The sequence below is a fragment of the Protopterus annectens genome, chromosome 1.part0 (assembly GCF_019279795.1).
Source record: "Protopterus annectens isolate FY-2018-M chromosome 1.part0, PAN1.0, whole genome shotgun sequence".
Classification (NCBI taxonomy): domain Eukaryota; kingdom Metazoa; phylum Chordata; order Ceratodontiformes; family Protopteridae; genus Protopterus; species Protopterus annectens.
Window position 1 is genome coordinate 1,736,219,443 of NC_056725.1, and position 21,780 is coordinate 1,736,241,222.

Sequence of the window (21,780 nt, forward strand, 5' to 3'; positions counted from 1 at the left end):
ACTTTGGAGCTGTGGACCCTGGCACTCAGCTACAACATCCAGTTACAGGCAATATTTGTACCGGAAAAGAAAATACTCTAGCAGACATATTAAGCAGAACCACATCGGATGCCCACGAATGGAAGCTGCACCCGGACATCTTCAAGACCATCTCAAAGAAATGGGAATGCCTCAGATAGATCTATTCGCATCACCTCTCAATCACCAGCTCAAAAATTCTGCACAAGGACATTCCACCCACTAGCATGGAAAGTGGATTCGCTCTCCTTCAGCTGGAAAGGCCTAACAGCATATGCATTCCCACCTCTTCCCTTGATACACAAAGTACTACTAAAAATCAAGGAAGAACGTCCAAGGATAATCCTGATAGCTCCAAACTGGCCAAGACAACACTGGTACCCACTGCTGAGGAGCTTGTCTCGAACAATATGTGGCCAATACCCTGATGCCTTTGATGTTAACTCAGAACAACTACAACATCATACATCCAAACCTAAAACGTTACAACTGACTGCATGGAACATCACATAGCAGCAGCTAATCCAGAACTTTCCCAAAGAGTTAAAGACATTATTCTTGAAGCACGCAGACCTTCAACAAGAAGGAACTATGCTGGAAAATGGAAAAGGTTTGTCATCTGGAGTACGGAAAGAGGAAAAGATGTGTCAAACATAGATATGCCTAACATTCTGGAGTATCTGGCCGAATTTCTTCATTCAGGCCTGTCCTACTCCTCCATCAAGATACATGCATCAGCTATTTCAGCAGAATACAGCTTTGATCCACCTGTTTTTTCACACCCGTTGCTCAGGCAGTTCCTCAGAGGAATCAAGAATGTAAAACCTCCAAGGAAACCACCATTACCAGCTTGGGACTTAAACTTTGTGCTAGAAAAGTTGACACTCTCACCCTTTGAACGAGCAGCAACAGCAGACCTACAACATCTGTCATGGAAAACTGCTTTCCTACTGGCAATTACTTCAGCAAGGAGGGTTTCAGAACTACAGGCCTTAATGGCAGCGCAACCCTTCCTAATCTTCCACCAAGATAGTGTCCATGAGGACTAATCCTACATTTATGCCTAAGGTGGTATCCAGAGTGTCTTTAAACCAGGCAATCCACCTACCTACCTTCTTTCCCAACCCACAAAACAGAGGGGAAAGAATACTGCATACCTTGGATGTACATAGACAGCTACGCTACTACTTGGACAGAACAAAAAATAGCAGAAAGACTGACCAACTTTTTGTAGCCTATGCAACAGGAAGGGAAGGAAAAGCTATTTCCAAACAGACAATCTCCAAATGGATAGGAAATTGCATACGATTCTGTTACTCCTTCCATGGAAAATCAATTCCACAGAACATAAGACCTCACTCTACAAGGGCAACAGCCACTACCACAGCCTTCTTACGAGGAGTGGCAACCAAAGACATTATTGAGGCGGCTACTTGGACATCCGTGCATACATTTGCCAAGCATTATAATTTGCCTCTATATTCCAGATCCCGAGCAGGGTTTGCCACTGCTGTACTGCAAGGGATCCTAAACACACCATAATCTACTTTTATCCTCCTCCCCTAGTTGGCTATGGTATTCTACCCAGTTGTTATGACTGCAGATGCATCCATGAAGGACATAGTACAGTTTTGTACCTACCATAAATGTAGATGTCCGAACTGGATAGCATCTGCAGTCAGGATTACCTCCCTCCTTCCCCTCTGTGGTACTCCTAGGGTGTTTACCCTCCTAATAGCTAGCTGGTGGGGGGGGGGGAGTCTTTTATGGTGTATTTGTTTGTATATATGTACATACATGCTTATTTCTGTGTTTACCTCTATCTTTTTGGAAACATTGGCATCTATCCAAATTTTAGCCTTCAAGAGGGCTACTGGCATCTGGGGCAAGAAACACTGAGGAAAATGGCGTCGGCTGATGCTTATATACCCGAAGACCAACAGAGATGACGTCGGGTGAAGTGCGACATCAGCCGAGACCGGACCCGGACTTTGGAATCCGGCCGACTGAAGGGCTGCCTGACAACAGGACAACCCAGTTGTTATGACTGCAGATGCTATCCAGTTCGGACATCTACATTTATGGTAGGTACAAAACTGTACTTTATAATGGCAGATATTCATTTACTGTAAGAAAGTTAACTAGGCCCCAGTGGACCTGAGAATATTACACTAAAGGAAGTCAACTAGGTTCTAGAGAAATGCACAAAAATAGATGATACATTGACTTTTGACTCTTGGTCAGGGTGGGATGTTTGCTAACAGTACAAGTGCTTTATTGAAGTAATTCTTTAGGAATAGCCTTCTTAAGATGTTAGTTGATTCATTCACAGTAATGGGTTTTCGGAGTTTATTAACTGTGCCTTAGTTAAGTAAGCAAATGGAGTGGGCCAGATGTTTTTCTTGGTGCCAGGAATCCCCCTTTTTTTAAAGGTACAGCACTGAGTAGTAAGCCATGTCAGTCTGCATTAGCCAGGGGGATGCTCACCTGATGTTCCTCTTGGGTTCAACAGAGGCATAACAACTTTGTGTATCTTGCTGGTTACTGGTAACATTTGCTAAACTTTGTTAGAAAAACTTGGTAAATTGATATGCATTGCCCTAGAGATGATTGTTTCATTTGAACTTGTTTTCATACGTTTGATTGGTGGTCTGTTCATGTTCTCCTCATTCATTTTCAGCTTGGGTCACAGTATAACACTATACAGCCAAAGTATTTACCTTGTGCATACAGGCAGAAAAAATCAGTTTGAGCAATGTGCAGATGACAATGAAACAGGTTAAAATATAGGATGAGCGCAACAGGTAACATGTACATCATTTGGAAATTTAAACTTTGGATTTTAAGGAAGGCATCAATGTTAATGAATTTCAGATTGTGATAGACATTTTTATTGTGTGAAAGTGATAGAATGCTAAGCTTTGCCTTGCTATGGACAATCTGGAATTTCACCTGTAATACCAGTCGAGTACGAGTAGATAGGGTAGAGCTAAAGATGCAATGAGATTGGTGAGTTGGTGAGAAGGGCAGAAAGAGTAGAGTGTCGAGGGAAAGTAGTGCTTTTAGAAGAATGGCCAAAAAATGTACTTGTGGATAGTAAATCCCTAGGATTGAGTGGGGAAATGTAGACTTTGGAATATCAGGTGCTGTGAGATGAATGGCATGAGGAGGAATGTAAAATTACAAACTAAGTGCAGATATTGCTGAAAAAGTGGGGTTCCCCCTGGAGGTTTATGGGTGCTGAAGTACCGTTTTCTAGAATGATACAGGTGATGGCTGTCGTCCTGTTTGGGAAGATGAGTTCCACACAGCTGGTCCAGTTTTGAAGAACGTATGATGTTAAGTTGTCTATCTCGCCTTCATTTTTGCTGGTTGGGTTCGGAGCCGATCCTCTGCTCAGACTCGGCCATCTTCAAAAGCTCAAGAGCTTCTTACTGGCTCGTGGCCCCCCTATATCCCATGATGCCTGGCCCTAGATACTCAGATCTCGTTTGCCGTTTTTGCTGTGAGGTTGCTTTTGCTGGCGCAGGTCATATTTTTCGATTTTATTGTTAGCATATATATAAAATGTATATTATAGTTGGTGTTTAGAATAGTTATAGTAGTTGTAGTTATCTATTTGTAATTTAGTCTCCTTCCCTTGGAAACTCGTTTTCTTGTTAGTTTCCCCCTCCCCCTCCCCCGTTTGCTTCTTCAAGGTAGCCATTTTTAGTTAGAGGCTAATCCTTGTTCTTGATTTTTTATGTAGTAGTTTTTTATTGGAAATTGTTGTAGATCAGTAGGTTTATTTACGTTTTCTTGGATAATAGTGTGTGTGTGTGTGTGTGTGTGTGTGTGTGTGTGTGTGCTGTTAGGGTGTGGTAACTTGTATTGAGTGCGTGTGTTTTACTAGTTACTTCCCTTCTGTTGCTTTTTCTCTGTGATTGATTTTTCCTTTTACAGGAATGTCTAAAGATACGAAAGTATCTGGATTCAAGAAGTGTGACTCATGCTGTCAGAAGATGTCACTGACATATGGTCACACTTCTTGTGTCTACTGTTTGGGCGCCCTACACCTGCAGGACTCTTGCTCGGTGTGCCACGCCTTTAGTCCAAGAGTCCTGCAGGAGTGTAGGAATAAGCTAATCCTTAGGGGTTTGCTCAAACCTGAAGGGTCACCGGCTAAGGCCCAGCCAGTGAAACCCTTTAAGCCAACGAAGCCGTCGGGTCCCAGTTCGGAGCAGTCTGGTGTGGCGTCTGCTTCAACTTCAGTTCTGGCTGGAACCGAAGTACCTATCTCCCAGTCGGCCCTGACTCTGGTGTCGGAACCGTCAGGGAGCCGAAAACTCTCTAGATCTCCATCCCTAGAGTCGATACACTCAGCTCTGGGGTCACCTATGTTAGTCGGAGCGATGTCACCGATCCCAATCTTCTTGGTCTCCTAGACTATCTGACCACGAATTGGAGAGAGTGGTGAGCAGGTTTCTAAAATTGTTAGCCCTGGCTAAAATGTTATCCAGCCCCCCCTCATCAGGGTTCGGCTCCGCCTGTCTCTGCAGTAGTTCCTCCTTCGACTCATCCCTTGAGTTCGGAGCCAGAGCTTGCTGGGGCTCGGATTGTAGAACCGCCGGCGCCAGTACCTACCCTTTCAGTTCCGTCGGCTCTGATCGCCTCCATGGTGCCTTCCTTGGAAGGATCTGGGTGCCGGGACTCCCTCGACTGCTCCGAGGGGGCCAGTGGCATCGGACCCTTGTCTGACCCCATTCTCCTTCTCAGGGCTTCGGCGCAGGTGAGTTTGGCTCCTACATCGGCTTCGGAGCCGTCTCTCTCTGTGCCGGGAAGGATGTCGATCTCTTCGGAGCTGAAGCCTTCTCCGCTATCGGGAAGGGGTGCCTTCGAGGTCATGGAGTGTGCTGGCCTCTGAGTCGGCCCCACGGTCAACCTCATCTGCTCCTCTCCCCATGGTGCCTGCATCTGCCTCTGCCCCTCCTCCAGACCCCAAGCTTGGGGAACAAGTGCTCCAGGGCTCCCCATTGGGTGTATCTTCCTCTTCCGAGGCCTCCCCTGATCATTCAGAGGAGCCCCCTCGAAAGAGGAAATGCAAGAGGAAGCATGTTGACTCCCCTGAGTCTGTCACTTCAGATACTGACTTAGAGAATTCGGAAGGGTCCCCGAGATCCCCCTCTGAAGATGTCTCTTTCTAAGACATCCTTGAGATACTTAGGCAGAGGGGGAACTTGACTACTCTTAACCCTTCCGAGGATGAGTCGGTATTCCTGGACACGTTTGGCTCCCGTCCCTCCACCTCCTGGGGTGTCTCCGCCTTTCGATCCACTGATGTCTGTGGTGGCTCGGAAGGCGTGGTCAGCCCCAGACACAGTGGAACCCAACCCCCCGAAGATGCACAAAATTTATTACTGCACCACAGGACAAGCAATTTCTGACGAAGGGTGTTCCCACTGATGCCTTGGTGGTAGCAGCGGCCACAAAAAAGGAGTTGGCTGAAACTTCATCTGTCCATCCCCCTAATAAGGAATCTAGGACGATGGACAGATATGGAAAGCGGATGTTTTCCTCAGCGACCTTCTCCATGAGGTCACTGAACCACTTGTGCCACTTTACCCACCTTCAAAGGGATCTCCTTAAAGAGCTAGGAGATACCCTTCAAGATCCCTCAGCTGTGGGGGCCCAGGCTAAGGTTGCCTCCCAGCTGGCGACTCTTAATTCGGTAGTAAACTCCTCCATGCGGCTCATCTCTTATGCAGCCGATGGTGCGAGTAGGGCCGCAGGCACGTGGCCTTGAGGCATGCTTGGATGCGGTTATGTAACTTTGCGGAACCCTTCAGGGCGTCTTTCACCAACACCCCCTTTGATGGTTCTGCTCTTTTTGGACCACAAGTGAAGGATACCCTTACCAGGTGTGAGTAGGAAGGCAAGACTCTCTCTGCTGTGGGAGTCCGTTTTTCCACTCCTAGACCATATCTTAAGGGTCAGAAGAGTGGGAAGATGTGGTTCCAGAAACCCCAGGGAGCCATGCCTGACACACATGGAGAGTTCCCCTCCAGGGGCAGAGGAGGGAACAACAATAGACGCCGCCCTTAGGGCAGAGGGGGTCCGCAAAATCAGGGCCACAGAGAATCTTTCTCTGACAAGCCCTTCCAGCATCCCTGAGGGTGCTGCCTGGCTGTCTTCGGAGGCATTCGGGGGAAGATTATCGCTGTACCCAAAAGCCTGGCAAAGTATAACACAAGACAAATGGGTACTGTCTATCATATCCGAAGGCTACAAAATCCCCTTCTTTTGCACTCCCTACATTCCCAACAAATCCCTTCCAGATATTCCTCCCAATCTAAGGGATCAAGCAGTTCAAGAAATATCAAAACTGCTAAGAAAAAGAGCCATCCAGCCAGTCCCAGCAGACTAGCAAGGATCCGGAATTTACTCAAGGTTCTTTTTGGTACCAAAAAAGACAAGGGACTGGAGACCCATTCTGGATCTCAGCAGACTAAACAGGTCTGTTCAAAGAACGAAGTTCTGGATGGTCACGCTACAGTCCATTTTACCATTTCTGGGTCTGGACAATTGGATGTGCTCCATAGATCTTCAGGATGCGTACTAATATACCAAAATGGACAGACGCTCCAGATGATTCCTCCGCTTCCGGCTGGGAGCCAGTCATCATCAGTTCAGAGCTCTGCCCTTTGGTCTCACCACAGCCCCCAGGGTGTTCAAATGTTTGGCAGTAGTTACCGCTCACCTGAGACTGCAAGGATTCCAGGTGTTTCCATATCTAGACTGGCTCCTTACTGCTACCACCAAACATCACCTGCTGCTAGCCAGAGACTGCACCATCCAAACTTGCTCCAAACTAGGTATCACAATAAATTTCGAAAAGTCTGCATTGTCGCCTTCTCAATCTATTACCTTTTATAGGCGCAAACTTAAATGCAGCGGACATGTCAGCGAGACTGCCATTTGACAGAGTGTTAGACATTCGCCGACATGTGCAGGTTTTATTAGGATGCAAAAAAATTCAGGCTAGATTCGTCCTAAAAACCTTGGGTCTCATGGCAACGGCCACCATACTAGTTCCCCTTGCTTGTTTTCATGTGCGGATTCTTCAGTGGATGCTGTTCACCCAATGGTCTTTCCAGCAACTTCCAATGTCTCAAGATAATGATCACACAGACGTACAAAAACCAACTTGCTTGGTGCATGGTTTGCCCATCAGAACCCCAGGGCAGACTATTTGCTCTTCCTCCTCCAGTGGATACGGTGACCACAGATGCCTCCCTGATCGGGTGGTGGTGGGGGGGGGGGGGCATTTTCAGGGCAGAACAGTCCAAGGCACCTGGCAGCCTCACGAGTACCATCTGCATATCAATGTCTTGGAGATGAGGGCCGTGCTTTTGGCGTTGCAAGCTTTTCACAACTCTCTTCCCACGGGGACCATTGCAATTCAAACAGACAATATGTCGGTAGTGTGGTACATCAACAAGCAGGGCGGAACCAAGTCCTATCCCCTATGTCAAGAAGCACTCTAGACTCTGGCAGTGAGCGATCTCTTCCCAACGGTTTCTGATAGCAGCTCACATCCTTGGGAAGTCCAATGTTATAGCGGACAGGCTGAGCAGAGCAATTCTCATGCCTCACGAGTGGTCTCTCAATCAGACAGTGGCCGACCAAATCTTCCGCAGATGGGGTCAGCCTTGCTGCGACCTTTTTGCCACCTCCTTCAACAACAAGTGCAACAACTTCTCTCTCCTCCCTCTTCCCGGACACTCCCCCGGAGATGCTCTAGTTCACGATTGGCCTCAGGGACTTCTTTATGCATTCCTTCCGTTTCCCCTGATTCCCAAACTAATACAGAAAGCTACCATCTTGGGATGCAAGATGATCCTCATTGCCCCTTACTGGCCCCCAACAAATGTGGTTCCTGTTCCTGCATCATCACCTTCTGGGGCAGCCCTGGACCCAGTTCCAGACCTCCTGATCCATCAATCAGGCGGGGCTGCACCAATCCCTTCAGTCTCTCCAGCTCACTGCTTGGTTGCTCTCCTTCCAGCCTTAGCCAGGCTTCCGAACATCTCCCACTCGGTGTGTGAAATCATCTTATCGCATAAGTCTACCACTAGAAAGACTTATGCTAGTAAGTGGAAACGTTTCTCTTTCTGGGCAGAGGCTAGAAATATAGATCCCTTTTCAGCCCCTGTGCACCATTTTTTGGATTTTTTATCAGAACTTTTTCATGCTGGATCTTCTGACATGATTAAGAGTTCAATTAGCTGCAATTTCAAACTTTCATACAGGCCGATCAGATACTAGTATTATGTCCTATAAGCTTTGTAAAGCCTTTCTCAAAGGGACTACTTTAATCAGGCCCCCAGTGAGAGATCCCCCGCCTCCGTGGGATCTAAATTTGATTTTAGCTTCCCTGATATTGCCCCCCTTTGAACCTGCAGCTTCTTGTTCTTTGAAGTTTCTTTCTTGGAAGACCCTTCTTCTGGTTGCAATTACTTCAGCCAGAAGAGTTTCTGAACTTCAAGCTCTGTGTTCGCCCTCCTTATCTAGTTTTCCACAAGGACAGAGTTTCTCTCGGGACTAATCATTCCTTCCTTCCAAAGGTTTCTTCTGAGAATAATTTGAGTCAGTCTATTGATCTCCCTGTGTTTTTTCCAAATTATTCCAACAAGGTGGAGTACAAGTTGCATCAGTTGGATGTTCATAGACAGTTACGTTTTTACTTGCATAGAACTAAGCAAATCAGACCAGCTGTTCGTGTCCTATGCTGAGGGTAAACCAAAAGGTCACTCCACTAGAGCTCTAGCTACTTCAGTGGCTTTTCAGGCAAGATTGCCAATGGAAACTATTTGTGCGGCAGCTATATGGGCCAATCCTCATAGCTTAATTTCACGTTATAAGCTGGACATGGCCTCCAGGAGCAGAGCTGATTTTGGTTCCACTGTTCTGAAGAGTCTGTTCCGATGAGCCACCCAGGATTGAGGTGCTAGGGACGCTGTCCCAACCAGCAAGAATGAAATCGAGATAGACAACTTAACTTTAAGAAGTTATGTACCTACCATAACGTTCCATGTTAGTTGTCTCCTTCTCGCCTTCTTTCTTGCGTCCCACACTCCATCCCCCTATCCTAGTAGACTGAGAAGAGTTCCTTATGTTTTTCTTTCAAAGGCTGAGTCTTCTCTGGCTATTCCTTTCTGACTAGTAGTCTCTCCAGTAGGATTTATGCATTCTAGGATAGGATTCCTGTATTTTATGTCTGCAGTTAGACTTACCAAACGAGCGCCAGGCATCATGGGGTTATAGGGGGGCCTCGAGCCAGTAAGCAGCTCTCGAGCTTTTGAAGATGGCCGAGTCAGAGCCGAGGATCGGCTCTGAACCCAACCAGCAAGAAAGAAGGTGAGAAGACTACAACTAACATGGAACGTTATGGTAGGTACATAACTTCTTATTCTGTAGTGTTAATAGTAAATTGTGGTCTTGCTAGGTTTGGAGTGCCATTGTGGCATGTGGTGAGATATATGCTGTGTTCTATTTTGCTGTCCTTTTTTTTTTTATAAAAAAGTTTGAGATTTTTATTAAGTCATGGCCCATATCTGAAAAATTCCCTTCGTCACTTGGGGGTGTACTCAGAGACTTTAATGGTTGTGCACTAGATATGCATGGAGGTGTCATCATTAATGTCAAAGGACACACTTCAGTGATACCAGGGCAGGGTTAGCATGGTCATAAATATCAAACGGTATTTAGGTAGGGAATTGTGTTTTAGTGAGTATTGTAAGAGCCAGAACATTTACATCATGACTGATTGGGAAGGGGGATGCATACATCATGGAGTAGGATTGCAAGTGCTAGGGAGGAGGAAGTGTCAAAACACTTTAAAAGATGTGGTGTTTCTGATGTGAATTTGCTTGCCAACATGGGCAGAAGCTATTGTTAAACATACAAAGCATAGCTGCACAAGAGTCCATGGCCTGTTCTGTAGCTGGCATGGTGTTTGCATTAGTCTGTAAATGGCATGGCTGATTGTTGGTCAGAGAGTTATGGAGCAGCAGAGTTTGTATTGGCATTTTTGTAACAATTTAGTTGTGAGGCCATTACCTGGTGCTGTAAATGGGAGCGTATTTAAGTTTTGGGAAAGCATTTTTTTTTTTTAGTTATAGCTTTTTGAGCTTCCTTGTTAAGGTGAATATCAAATTTATATGTAAATTTAAGTTATCTTTAAGAGCAGTTCTTTCTGTATGACAAGTGAAGGGGCAGGGCCTGATTGAGTTACATTTTTAGGTGCTTTTAGGTATGAGCTGGAATGATTTTAGTATTCCATTCGTCTGTTAGTTCATTCTATGTACATTTGTTAGGTATAACAGAGTTCCAGATATTGTAGTATTTGCATGATATCAATACAAGTCTGAATATGCATTAACATAAAAATTGTAAAACTTTATGTATCATTTTGCATTCTAATATATTTTTTGTCTTTTTAGAACAATAACAATGTAGATGCCTGCTGTGCTGCTCTCTCCCAAGAAAGCACAAAGTACCTCTATGGAGAGGGAGACCTAAACTTTTCTGAAGATTCTAGTGTTGCTGGTCTTCGTAATCACATGACGTCGCTGAACTTGGACTTACAGTGCCAAAATGTTTTCCTTCCTGGAAGAGAAGGAAGTAGAATGAATGGAAGTAAAACACTGACTCACAGCATTAGTGATGGCCATCTTCAGGGTGGTCATTCCAGCAGTGATCTCCTTCAACATGAACCACAGACTGCACCAGTTTTACAGAGTTTTAATATTTTTGGAATGGCAGACGCAGCTCGAACTTCTAACCCACCTCAACACCTTGGACTTCATCTAGGTCATAAGGGAGCATCAGTGCCATCCCAGCAGACTCCTAAATTTAACCCTATTATGGTGACTTTAGCCCCAGGCATTCAGACTGGCCGCAATACTCCCACATCTTTGCACATTCATGGTTGCCCCCCACCTGTTCTGAATAGTCCACAGGGAAATTCTTTCTACATTAGGCCTTATATTGCAAGTCATAGTGGTACAAATCGACACGCACCGCAGCAGCAGCCAGGTTGGATATCACAGATTAGTCCTGCCCTTTCACATCAACCGGTCTACCAGCCTTCTCAGGCAACAAATACATGGAACCTTCCTTCTTATTTTCCTCCACATACCTCATCACAAACAGCAACACAGACAAGCCAGCAGGGTCACCAAACGTCTCATGTGTACATGCCTATCAGCTCTCCTACTACTCCTCAAGCACCTTTAATTCAATCATCTAGTATGCAACAATCTTCTCAAGGCCAGTATAATGTTCAGAATATCTTGTCCGGGCCTCACAAAAACCAAATAGAAATTAAACTTGAACCTCCTCAGAGAAACAACTCACCAATGTTGCGTTCATCAGGTCCTCGTACATCTACTGCTCCTTCTCTCAGCAGTCAGTCAGTAAGTAGAAACCAGCCTACTGTTTACATTGCTGCCAGTCCACCAAATGATGAAGTCACACGAAGCCAACCTAAAGTCTATATTTCAACTAATCCACAAACTGGTGATGATGCTGTTGTGAGAAACCAGCCTACTTTGTATATATCAACAAATTCAGGGTCAACAGCTTCTAGAAATGTTTCAGGACAAGTCAGCATGGGCCCAGCTTTTATTCACCACCACCCACCCAAAAATCGTATAGTGGGGAACAGTACTGCAGCTTCACCCAGAGTTGTGGTTACTCAGCCCAATACCAAATATACTTTTAAAATTACAGTGTCGCCAAATAAACCCCCTTCTGTTTCACCTGGTGTGGTGTCCCCAACCTTTGAACCCACTAATCTGCTAAATCTACCAGATCATTGTACAGAAGCAGAGGGCATCCAGCATCTGGCAGATTCTGTTCCAGCACACGGGGACATCAGTGATGCAAGGAAATGGAACATGGTATCTGATGATGCTGCTTACACTCAAGGTAATAATTTTTCTAGTATGTAAGGCTTTCAATTTTTAAAGATGAGGAAGTGTGTTTTGCAGGCCATTGTTCGTAATGGACTGCGTTCACAGTTTTGTTATCAAAACATTTAAAGTAAACTTTTGAGTATAACTTCTGAAAGCGACCATTGTGCTGTATTAGCATTTCTTATAGACTTAATGTTTACATTGCATTACATTCTTTGTTCATAGTACTGGATAGTACATAGTACACGCCTCAGTGCATTGTATTTTACTAAAATCATGAAATTCATAAAATTTTGCTGTCAAAATTTGTTTTTTCTGTATGGTTAGGAACTGTGGTCTCAACAATGTGTGTTTAAACCTAGTTTTGAAATTAAGTTTGAAGATCTTCACAGGTCATACAAAAAATCTTTAGTTGTGCCTGTATATTGTCTTGCATGGAACACATCAACAAATATTTCTAGGAAAAAAAAATGTTTATGCTTTTTTACCACACTGCTTACCATAAGACCATCTGCTCCTCTGGTAAGTATAGGTAGCACTGCAGGTGTGAGTCTAAAGTGTTATGTGGAATCTGATATTAGGAGTTATAGACAGTGAGTTAACTATTATGATTTCCCCTTTTGCAGCCCTAGCTCACCTGCTTTATCATGTTTCTGCATTTGGGTATACATTTCCTGTCAGAGGCCAACCCCCCCCCCCCCCCACAGCAACTTCCATATCATTTTTGAGCTATGTCACAGTAACAATAAATCATAACATTTGAGTTTATCCCACCTTCCTTTGTTCTATTTATTTGGCCAGAAATTATGAAGACATTGTCTGCACTTGAGGCGGTATCACTTCTCGTTTTTCCCATGACAGCTACTGATGTAGGCGGCACATAAGACTACCCTACATCTAAGCTACATTGCTTCTTAGATACCTTTATTTCTCAGTACTCTGTGCCTTGTACATCCTACTGTACTTTTAGAATAATTTTCAGTGAGTAGGATGCATTTCAGTTTAATTTTGGTGTGAAATTTGTAGCTTGTACAGTATGTCTTCATTTGCAGTTTGCCTGATATTACTGAGGACCAGAATATGACTTCAAAATTTCTTACTGCAGTTATTAATTAGTGCCCAAGAAAACCACAGACAATGTAATTTTACTATGTTAAGTATTAGATCAGATCAGATTAGATTAGATCTAGATCAGGGGACGTCATCGTGCCTCTTTACTCATCCCTCATCAGGCCCATAATTGAGTACAATGCCCCTTTTGGGATGTACCTTACCAGACACCTGCAACAACTGGAAAGACCCCAAAAGTACCTCACCAAGAGGATCAAAGGGCTCAAACAGATGCCATATGCTGCCCGGTTAAAGAAACTCCAGCTCTACTCAGTGGCATATCGCCTGTTCAGAGGCGATCTGTGCCTGACGTATAAAGCCATGTCCAACCCGGAATTAATGGACATGCTGCACATCAGAAAATCCAATCCCATCGAGCTACGCGCTCGAGAGACTTGAACCTCAGCACTGAAATAAATAGGACATGCTGGAGGGACAGATTCATAACCCAGAGGCTCCCTTCACTCTGGAATAAAATCCCAGTCCAGGTTAGGCAGAGTCCCTCATTGACTCTCTTCAAGAGGAATCTTGATGAGTGGATGGGAGATCGTAGGTTTACCCCGGGTATCACTTCTGTGTCACTGTTACAGAGGCACAGTATACTAACCTCGAAAAAGGGCATAGCAATATAAATTTAAAATGGGTGGCGAAAGCCAAACACATTCTGGCTAGGCTTATAAATGCCCTAGGGCAGATAGCTTAGTATGAACCTATGAACCTATTAAGTAGGTCACTAAAATCAGAATACAGATACTTTTTTAACTGAAAAAAGTCTTGAGTCTCTAGAAAAAAAGTCCAAGAAAAGTTTTTTGGGGCACCTGGAACCAGGAAAAAATAAATAAATAAATTAAAATGAAAAGAAGTAGTTGAAGAGTTAAATTTTAAACCCCAGACTCTGAACATGCTATATTAACAGCTTTGTCTGAAACAGGCCAAAATGTTCTATTCGTTTCTAAGTTATAGTGATAGTTCCTCTTAAAGTACACCATTAAAAGGGCAACTTCCTTGATAACTACTTCTACCAACTTAGAATTTTGTAATTGTTGATGTCAGGGAAGCAGAATACGTACATGCTTTTTTAAAAAAGTAAACCTGCTGTTATCCCAGCTATGAACGAGTAAGGGCCAGCTATCTGTTCTCATTGTCTCCCTTTTTAATTTCTCCAAATCTTTTGGATTTCTAATACCATGACGGGAATGGACCCCTTTTCCAAGTCAAAGTACGATTAAAGTTCATGAAATTAGTATTGTTTCATTCTCTGATGTCAGCAAAAAGTGCTGTTCACAGCACCCGCAGCGTGCCCAGTAATGACGACTCCTGTAGTTCGTACGGGGTTGCATGTATTGGTAACATATCTAAATACTACTGTAAATTCTTTTTTGTAAGACCCGTTGCTCTTACTACTATTGGAACTGTCTGGGTATCTTTCTTCTGCATTGCTGTCATTTCTGCCTGCAAATCCTGATATTTTATGACTTTGTGTGTCTGTGCACGCAAGATGCTGTAGTCACTGGGTGTAGCAATTTTCAGTGATCAACACTACTTTGGTCTTCTTCTCATGGACCACTCTGGTTTTCTTGAATCTATCTTTTGAATTGTTGGTAATGGGTGATCCCATGTGATGTAGACTTCATAATTTTCTATAATTCTTTGTGGCTCACATTTCCAGTGTTTCTTTAGCTACTTCAGTGTTATAATGTTTTTACAATCCCCAGTGCAGCAGTCTTGCCACATTATTATGCCTTTCAGTGTACAGTCCTACCCATCAGTATGTCACAAACAGCAACGAAGTGTGCGACTGTTTCCAATTCGGTTTACAAAACTAACGTTTGTCCGTTTCTCCTACATGTTTAATGGACTTTGTAAACCAATGTGTATATGTAGCCCACTATCTTGGGCCAACAATATTAACCTTTCATGTCTTGGTTTGAATTCACCTCTCCTTAACCATTCCTGCATTCGTTCCTGATCAACATGAGCTTCCAGACGTTTGCTATACTTGCAACTGTATTTCTGCATTTTCCACATTTCTTGCCTTCTCATCTGGTCCTTCCCCTTGTATTCTTTCTTTTGTTTTTTAGCACATTCAGTTGCTGCCTGATTTTTGTCTACTGGTTTGATTTCCATTCCTGCTTGATACTGGTATGCTTCTGCTAGATTTAAGCAGAGAAATCATCTTAGCTTTATTCTCCTCATTTTTCAAAACTCACTATGTTTGGGTCTTGTGAGGTCAGCAAATGTGTGGAGTTCCACGATTGCAGATCTCTACATGTAATCAATTTTAAGGAGCCCCATCCCTCCTCTGAAACGGGGGATATATAATCTTGGTATACACTGATTTTTATAAATCATTTGGTGAGCATGAAGCTTCCTTCTTGTTTTCCTATCTAATCTGTCCAACACATTTTGGGGCCAGTCAGTCACTCCAAAACTGTAAGTTAGGACAGGAAAAGCAAATTGGTTTATAGCTTGTATTTTATTCCTAGATGTCAACACTGCTTTCAGGATTAATTTAAGTCTTTTAAAGTATTCCTTGCTAAGTTTTATTTGCATTTGTTCATGTTTTATTGTTGATCCTTCATCAATTCCCAAATATATTCCCTCTTGCTCAAGTTCTTTTGTCACATTCTTGTCCCAAACTGATGTTTTCCTGGTGCTACAGTTTTCCTGATTTAAAGGTTGCTTTTGCACATTTATCAAGACCATATGACATTCGTATATTGTCTGAAAAAGTTTAGACCTTCAGTTGTGCTTTCAGATGTCCTATTCTCATGTTGCAGTATTCATAACCGTAGGGAGTTGCTGCCTGCAGTGACACTGTCCAGCCATTATACTAAAGTCTTTCACAGGAGGGTACATGTGACATACCTTACTAGGGCCGTAAACTGACGTTTGGTATAAAAGTGACATCTACACATACCCTCATCAGACTTTTTCTGCCGCAGTGAACGTTGGACTCCTGTTTGCCAGTTCCCCAAGCAGATCGTGTTTCTTCTGACTGAATACGATTCCATTCAAGACCCAGACCGCTTCTTCGACTAATACAGATAGGTGCCCTGTTGGTTTTTTTCCTTACTTTGATTACAGTTTAGACATGCATGTTAGCAAGAAAGGGGAAGTGTGCTTGTGGGAGACAAATTCCTCACACGGACATGCATGAAAAGTGCATAATTTGCTTAGGCGAGGCCCATGGCCATACATTCTGCCTATTTGCAAATCTTTTGTCCCCAAAACTCTCCGAAGCCACTTGGCAGCACTGAAATTGTATTTAGAGAATCGAAGGCTGTGTCGCTTACAGCTTGGTATGGAAGGAGGAGTAGGCCAAGAAAGTCAGGCCGGAATCACAAGCTGCGCCACAGGCGTCCAAGCAGGATGTCCTTCAAGGATGCATCTGCAGTCCTTACAAATGGGTTGTCCTGTCGTCAGGCAGCCCTTCGGTCGGCCGGATTCCAAAGTCTGGGTCTGGCCTCGGCTGGTGTCGCACTTCACCCGACGTCATAGCTGCAGTTATTCGGGTATAAAGGCATCAGCCGACGCCATTTTCCTCAGTCTTTCTCGCCGCGTGGCGCCCGAAGCAGAAGCTGTTCGCAAGTGCCGGTCGGTCAGAACCAGAGATTACTACTACCGAATACTTCTACTACTACCGAAGACTTCTAAAAAGCTAAGTACCCCGTTGGGGACTCTTTCTTGCCTCAGCCGATGTCAGAAAAAGTGAGTAACTGTTTAAATTGTGGGAAACAAATACCTCATAAAGATTTCCACTCTTACTGCTTACCTTGCTTAGGCCCAGACCACGACGTAGCAGCTTGTCTAGCCTGTGCTTCTTTCAACCGACGAACGCTTAGACGTCGGTCTGAATTTGCTGAAGAGTTTTTCGCCCGCTTTTGCTTACATTATGCCGCCGGATACTCGACCACGCAAATTTCTAAAAGCAAGGAAAAGGACCGACACTCGCGGTCCGCGGTTTCGGCCGAAACCGCGGTTAAGCCAACCGCGAGTGTCTCTGTTTCGGCTGAAACAGAGTCCACTGTTCTTCCTTCGGCCGAAAGCTTGCCACTTACCGAGGCCTCATCCAGCTTGGCTGAATCTGTTACTGAAATCCCACCTGCTCCTGCAGGTTCACAGGATTTATCAGATACTATCCCTTTGGATATTTCTACCCCTGCACGTGGAGCTGCTAGGCCTCCTGCATCCATGTCGATTAAGGCCTTTGCCAGGGCTAAAGCAGCAAAAACTACCAAAACTGTGCCTGCTAAGACCCTCTCTCACAGGCCCAGTTCTAGTTCACAAATGCTTAGTCTAGCAGAGGATCTCATTTCCTTGATCCGGGGATCCCAACCACTTCCAGACAGGGCCTCTCACCCTCCTCCAGAGAAGAGGACTAGAGTAGAGCCCCCTGAGCCAGTTTCTTCAGATGGCTCCTCTGACGAATCAGATAATTCAGACCCTGCAGAGGCCCCCTATTCTCCTTATGAGGACTCTGATGCAGAAGAGTCCATTCCTTCTGCCTCTCCGGCTGAGGAATGCTCTTTTGGGGAAACCTTGCATGCTATGAGGGAACAATTTCAATGGCAGGGCCAGGATTTTTCAGACTCTAGGAAAAGGCTTAGAACCTTTTTGCATTTGCCACAGCATAGGCCTTTAGGCATTCCTCCTGTACTTATTGTTGTGGATGATGCTTTTAATGATGCTTGTACTGCTCCTGATTCTCTTCCTCTGGCCCCTGCTAAGCCCGATAGGTACTACAGGGTTCCGGACACACATTATCATTTGTATAAGGCCCCTTTTGCAGATCCCGAAACTATCTCCCAGGGACCCAAGGCTGTAGCAGCTACCTCTACCAAAAACCCTCCGCTCTGAAAGGGAATCTAGGGCCTTAGAGAGATGGGGTAAAAAAGTTTACACTTCTGCTACTCTTTCAGCTAGGGCTTTGAACTGTCAATTCCATATGATCCAGTATCAAGAATTTGTTAGACCAGTTAACTAAAAAGCTGTCCTCAGATGAACCATTAGACAAAAAATCTGTTCAGGAAATGGTACATAACATTCAGCAGGTCAGTAACCACTCCTTAAAATGCGGCTATGATGCACTGGAGGCTTCCTTTAGATCAGCCATGACTGGCACAGTGATCAGAAGACATGCATGGTTAAAAGAGCAGCCCTTACCAGATCATGTTAAATCAAAGCTACTGGATGCTCCCATGGACAAGATCAATTTGTTTGGCTCTCCCGCACAACAGGTGCTGAAGAAGATGGAAGAGAAGGCAAAATCTGTCCAGACAGTCAAAGATTTCTTACAGGTCCAACCTCCAAGGTTTAGCAGGAATTGGCCCTCCAAGAATTGGTCCTTTCCAGACACCTCCAAAGCTCAGAGAGGCAGGAATAGGCGCTCAAGAGGCAGGGGTCAATCCAGAGGTGCCTACAGGGGACGTCAGTGGCAGGCTAACATCCAGCGAGGTACAGCCACAGATCCAGCCACCACCACAACTACAGGACAATCACAGTGACTTGGCTCTAGCACCGCCTACCAGGGAACAACAAGAAGCACCCTTAGGCTGAAAGCTAGCCTTATTTTCAGTAAACTGGCATTACATCACAGGAGACAAGTGGATTTTGCAGACAATAGACCAAGGTTACAGGTTTCACTTCCATACTCTACCAAGGAAGAGAGGAATGCCAAACCTACCTCCAAATCAAAAGGCAGAAGCTCTAAAGCAAATAACTCACTTACTAAGAATGAGAGCTGTAGAAAAGGTACCATCTGTGGAGCAAGGACAAGGATTTTACTCCAGGCTCTTCCTGGTACCAAGAAAAGGCAACCAATGGCGACCTATTCTCGACCTGTCCGCTTCAAACACATACCTCATTGTCCCAAAATTCAAAATGCTGACCCTACAGCAGCTTCTTCCCATGTTGGGCAAGGAGTCTTGGCTGGTAACTCTAGATCTCAAGGAGGCATACCTGCACGTTCCCATACGACCAAATTGCAGAAGATACCTCAGATTTCTTGCAGGATCAGAGCATTATCAATTCTCAGCATTGCCCTTTGGCTTATCTACTGCGCCCAGAGTGTTCACGAAATGCCTGGCATCAGTAATTGCTCATTGCAGGCTTCAGGGAATTCAAATCTACCCTTACCTGGACGACTGCCTGTTACAAGCGGACAACAAAAACAAACTAGCAGAACACTTAAAAAGGGTCATTTATCTACTGCAAGCCCTGGGATATACAGTCAATATAAAAAAGTCAAGGCTGATACCATCCCAAAGGATAACCTTTTTGGGTGCAGAGCTGGACACATCACAACAAATGGCATTTCTAACAGTAGAAAAACAGGAACAAATCCCTCTCTACTTCTTGGCATTAACAAAACAGAACCAGCTAACAGCAAGGAAAGTCCTGCAAGCCTTGGGTTTCATGGCATCCTGCATAATTTTGGTTCCACATGCCAGACTGCATATGAGAAAGTTACAGTGGTACCTAAGGAATTTATGGTCTCAGCACAAGCACAGCCTAGAAACCCAAATTCCAATAATCCCATGCCTGAAGCAAGAGTTCGAATGGTGGGCTCAGGCCTGTCAATCAAACAAAGGACTGCCCTTCCACAGCACTCAACCAAGCCAGACCATCACAACGGACGCCTCAGACCACAGTTGGGGGGCGCACATGCTGGGCAAGTGCATACAAGGCTTATGGACTCAAGACCAGCTGCACCTACACATAAATCAAAAGGAAATGCTGGCAGTAAAACTGGCAATTTAGACATTCAGACCATTTCTTCGACAAGGTCAACTGTTGATAAGGACAGACAACACCACAGTTATGTGGTACATCAACAAACAGGGAGGCACACATTCGTACCCTCTATGCCGCATGGCAATGGAACTCTGGAATGTGGCCCTGACCCTCAACATTGTTACAAGCAATTTTTGTGCCAGGAAAAGAAAATATACTAGCAGACATACTAAGCAGAACTACCACGGATGCCCACGAATGGATGTTGCATCCAGACATATTCAAAACCATTACAAGAAAATGGGGACTACCAGAAATAGACTAATTTGCATCCCCACGCAATCACCAACTGAAGAAATTCTGCACAAGGACGTACCACCCACTTGCTTGGAAAGTGGACTCCCTATCTTTCAGTTGGAAAACACTGACAGCATATGCATTCCCACCACTTCCTTTGATGCACAAGGTACTATTGAAGATCAAAGAAGATCGTCCAAGGATCATCCTGATAGCTCCAGACTGGCCAAGGCAACATTGGTACCCATTACTGAGGAGCATGTCTCGGGAACAAATATGGCCTCTACCACTGGTTCCCTTACTGTTAACTCAGAACAACTACAACACTCTGCATCCAAACTTGAAAACACTGCAGCTAGCTGCTTGGAACATTGCATAAGACAAAAACACCCAGATTTATCTCAAAGGGTTAAAGACATTATCTTGGAGGCTCGCAGACCCTCAACAAGGAAAACTTATTCAGCAAAATGGAAAAGATATCTCATTTGGAGTGCAGCAAAAGGAGAAAATGTATCACTGGTAAACATAGCTAACATCCTGGAATACTTAGCAGAGCTTTTCCACAATGGCCTGTCCTACTCTTCCATTAAGATTCATGCGTCAGCTATTTCAGCAGAATACAACATGGATCCTCCAGTCTTCTCTCATCCTCTACTCAGGCAGTTTGAGAGGAATTAAAAATGTAAAGCCACCAAGGAAGCCACCATTGCCTACATGGGACTTGAACTTTGTGCTAGAAAAGTTGACACTCCCCCCTTTTGAACCAGCAGCAACAGCAGAATTACAGTACTTATCATGGAAAACTGCTTTCCTGCTTGCAATCACTTCAGCAAGAAGGGTTTCTGAATTACAGGCATTAATGGCAGTACAGCCCTTCCTTATCTTCTATCAGGATAGAGTGTCCATGAGAACTAATCCTACTTTTATGCCAAAGGTGGTCTCCAGGGTATCTTTAAACCAAGCAATCCACCTACCTACATTCTTCCCCAACCCACAGAACAGGGGAGAAAGACTACTACATACCTTGGATGTGCATAGGCAATTGCGCTACTACCTGGACAGAACCAAGAACAATAGAAAAACTGACCAGCTTCTGGTAGCATATACAACAGGAATGGAAGGAAAAGCAATTTCAAAACAGACCATCTCAAAATGGATAGGAAATTGCATTAGATTTTGTTACTCTTATTATGGAAAGACAACTCCAGAAAACATCAGACCTCACTCCACAAGGGCTACAGCCACTACTACAGCTTTTTCACGAGGAGTGGCTACCAAAGACATTTTAGAGGCTGCTACTTGGAGCTCCGTGCATACATTTGCCAAGCATTATAATCTACCCTTATACTCCAGATCCCGAGCAGGTTTTGCCACTGCTGTTTTGCAAGGGATCTTAACTACACCATAATCTTATTAGTACCTCCTCCCCCAGTTTGGCTATGGTATTCTACCCATTTGTTAGGACTGCAGATGCATCCTTGAAGGACATAGTACAGTTTTGTACCTACCATAAATGTAGATGTCCGAGAGGTATGCATCTGCAGTCAGGATTACCCACCCTCCTTCCCTCTGTGGTACTCCTAGGGTATTTGCCCATCTTGTAGCTAGCTGGGGGAATCTATTATGGTGTATTTGTTTGTATATATGTATATACATGTTTATT

General features: G+C 44.4%; 1 protein-coding gene across 1 annotated transcript in view; it reads left to right on the forward strand.

Moving 5' to 3' along the window:
- The window catches only part of TAB2 (TGF-beta activated kinase 1 (MAP3K7) binding protein 2), a 685,348-nt gene extending 673,321 nt beyond the window's left edge, over positions 1–12,027 (forward strand). The window contains exon 5 of the mRNA XM_044068945.1: positions 10,500–12,027. Within this exon, the coding sequence (XP_043924880.1) occupies positions 10,500–12,011 (1,512 nt within the window). The 3' untranslated portion in view covers positions 12,012–12,027. The remainder of the gene's footprint in view (positions 1–10,499) is intronic.
- Positions 12,028–21,780: the final 9,753 nt, after the last annotated feature.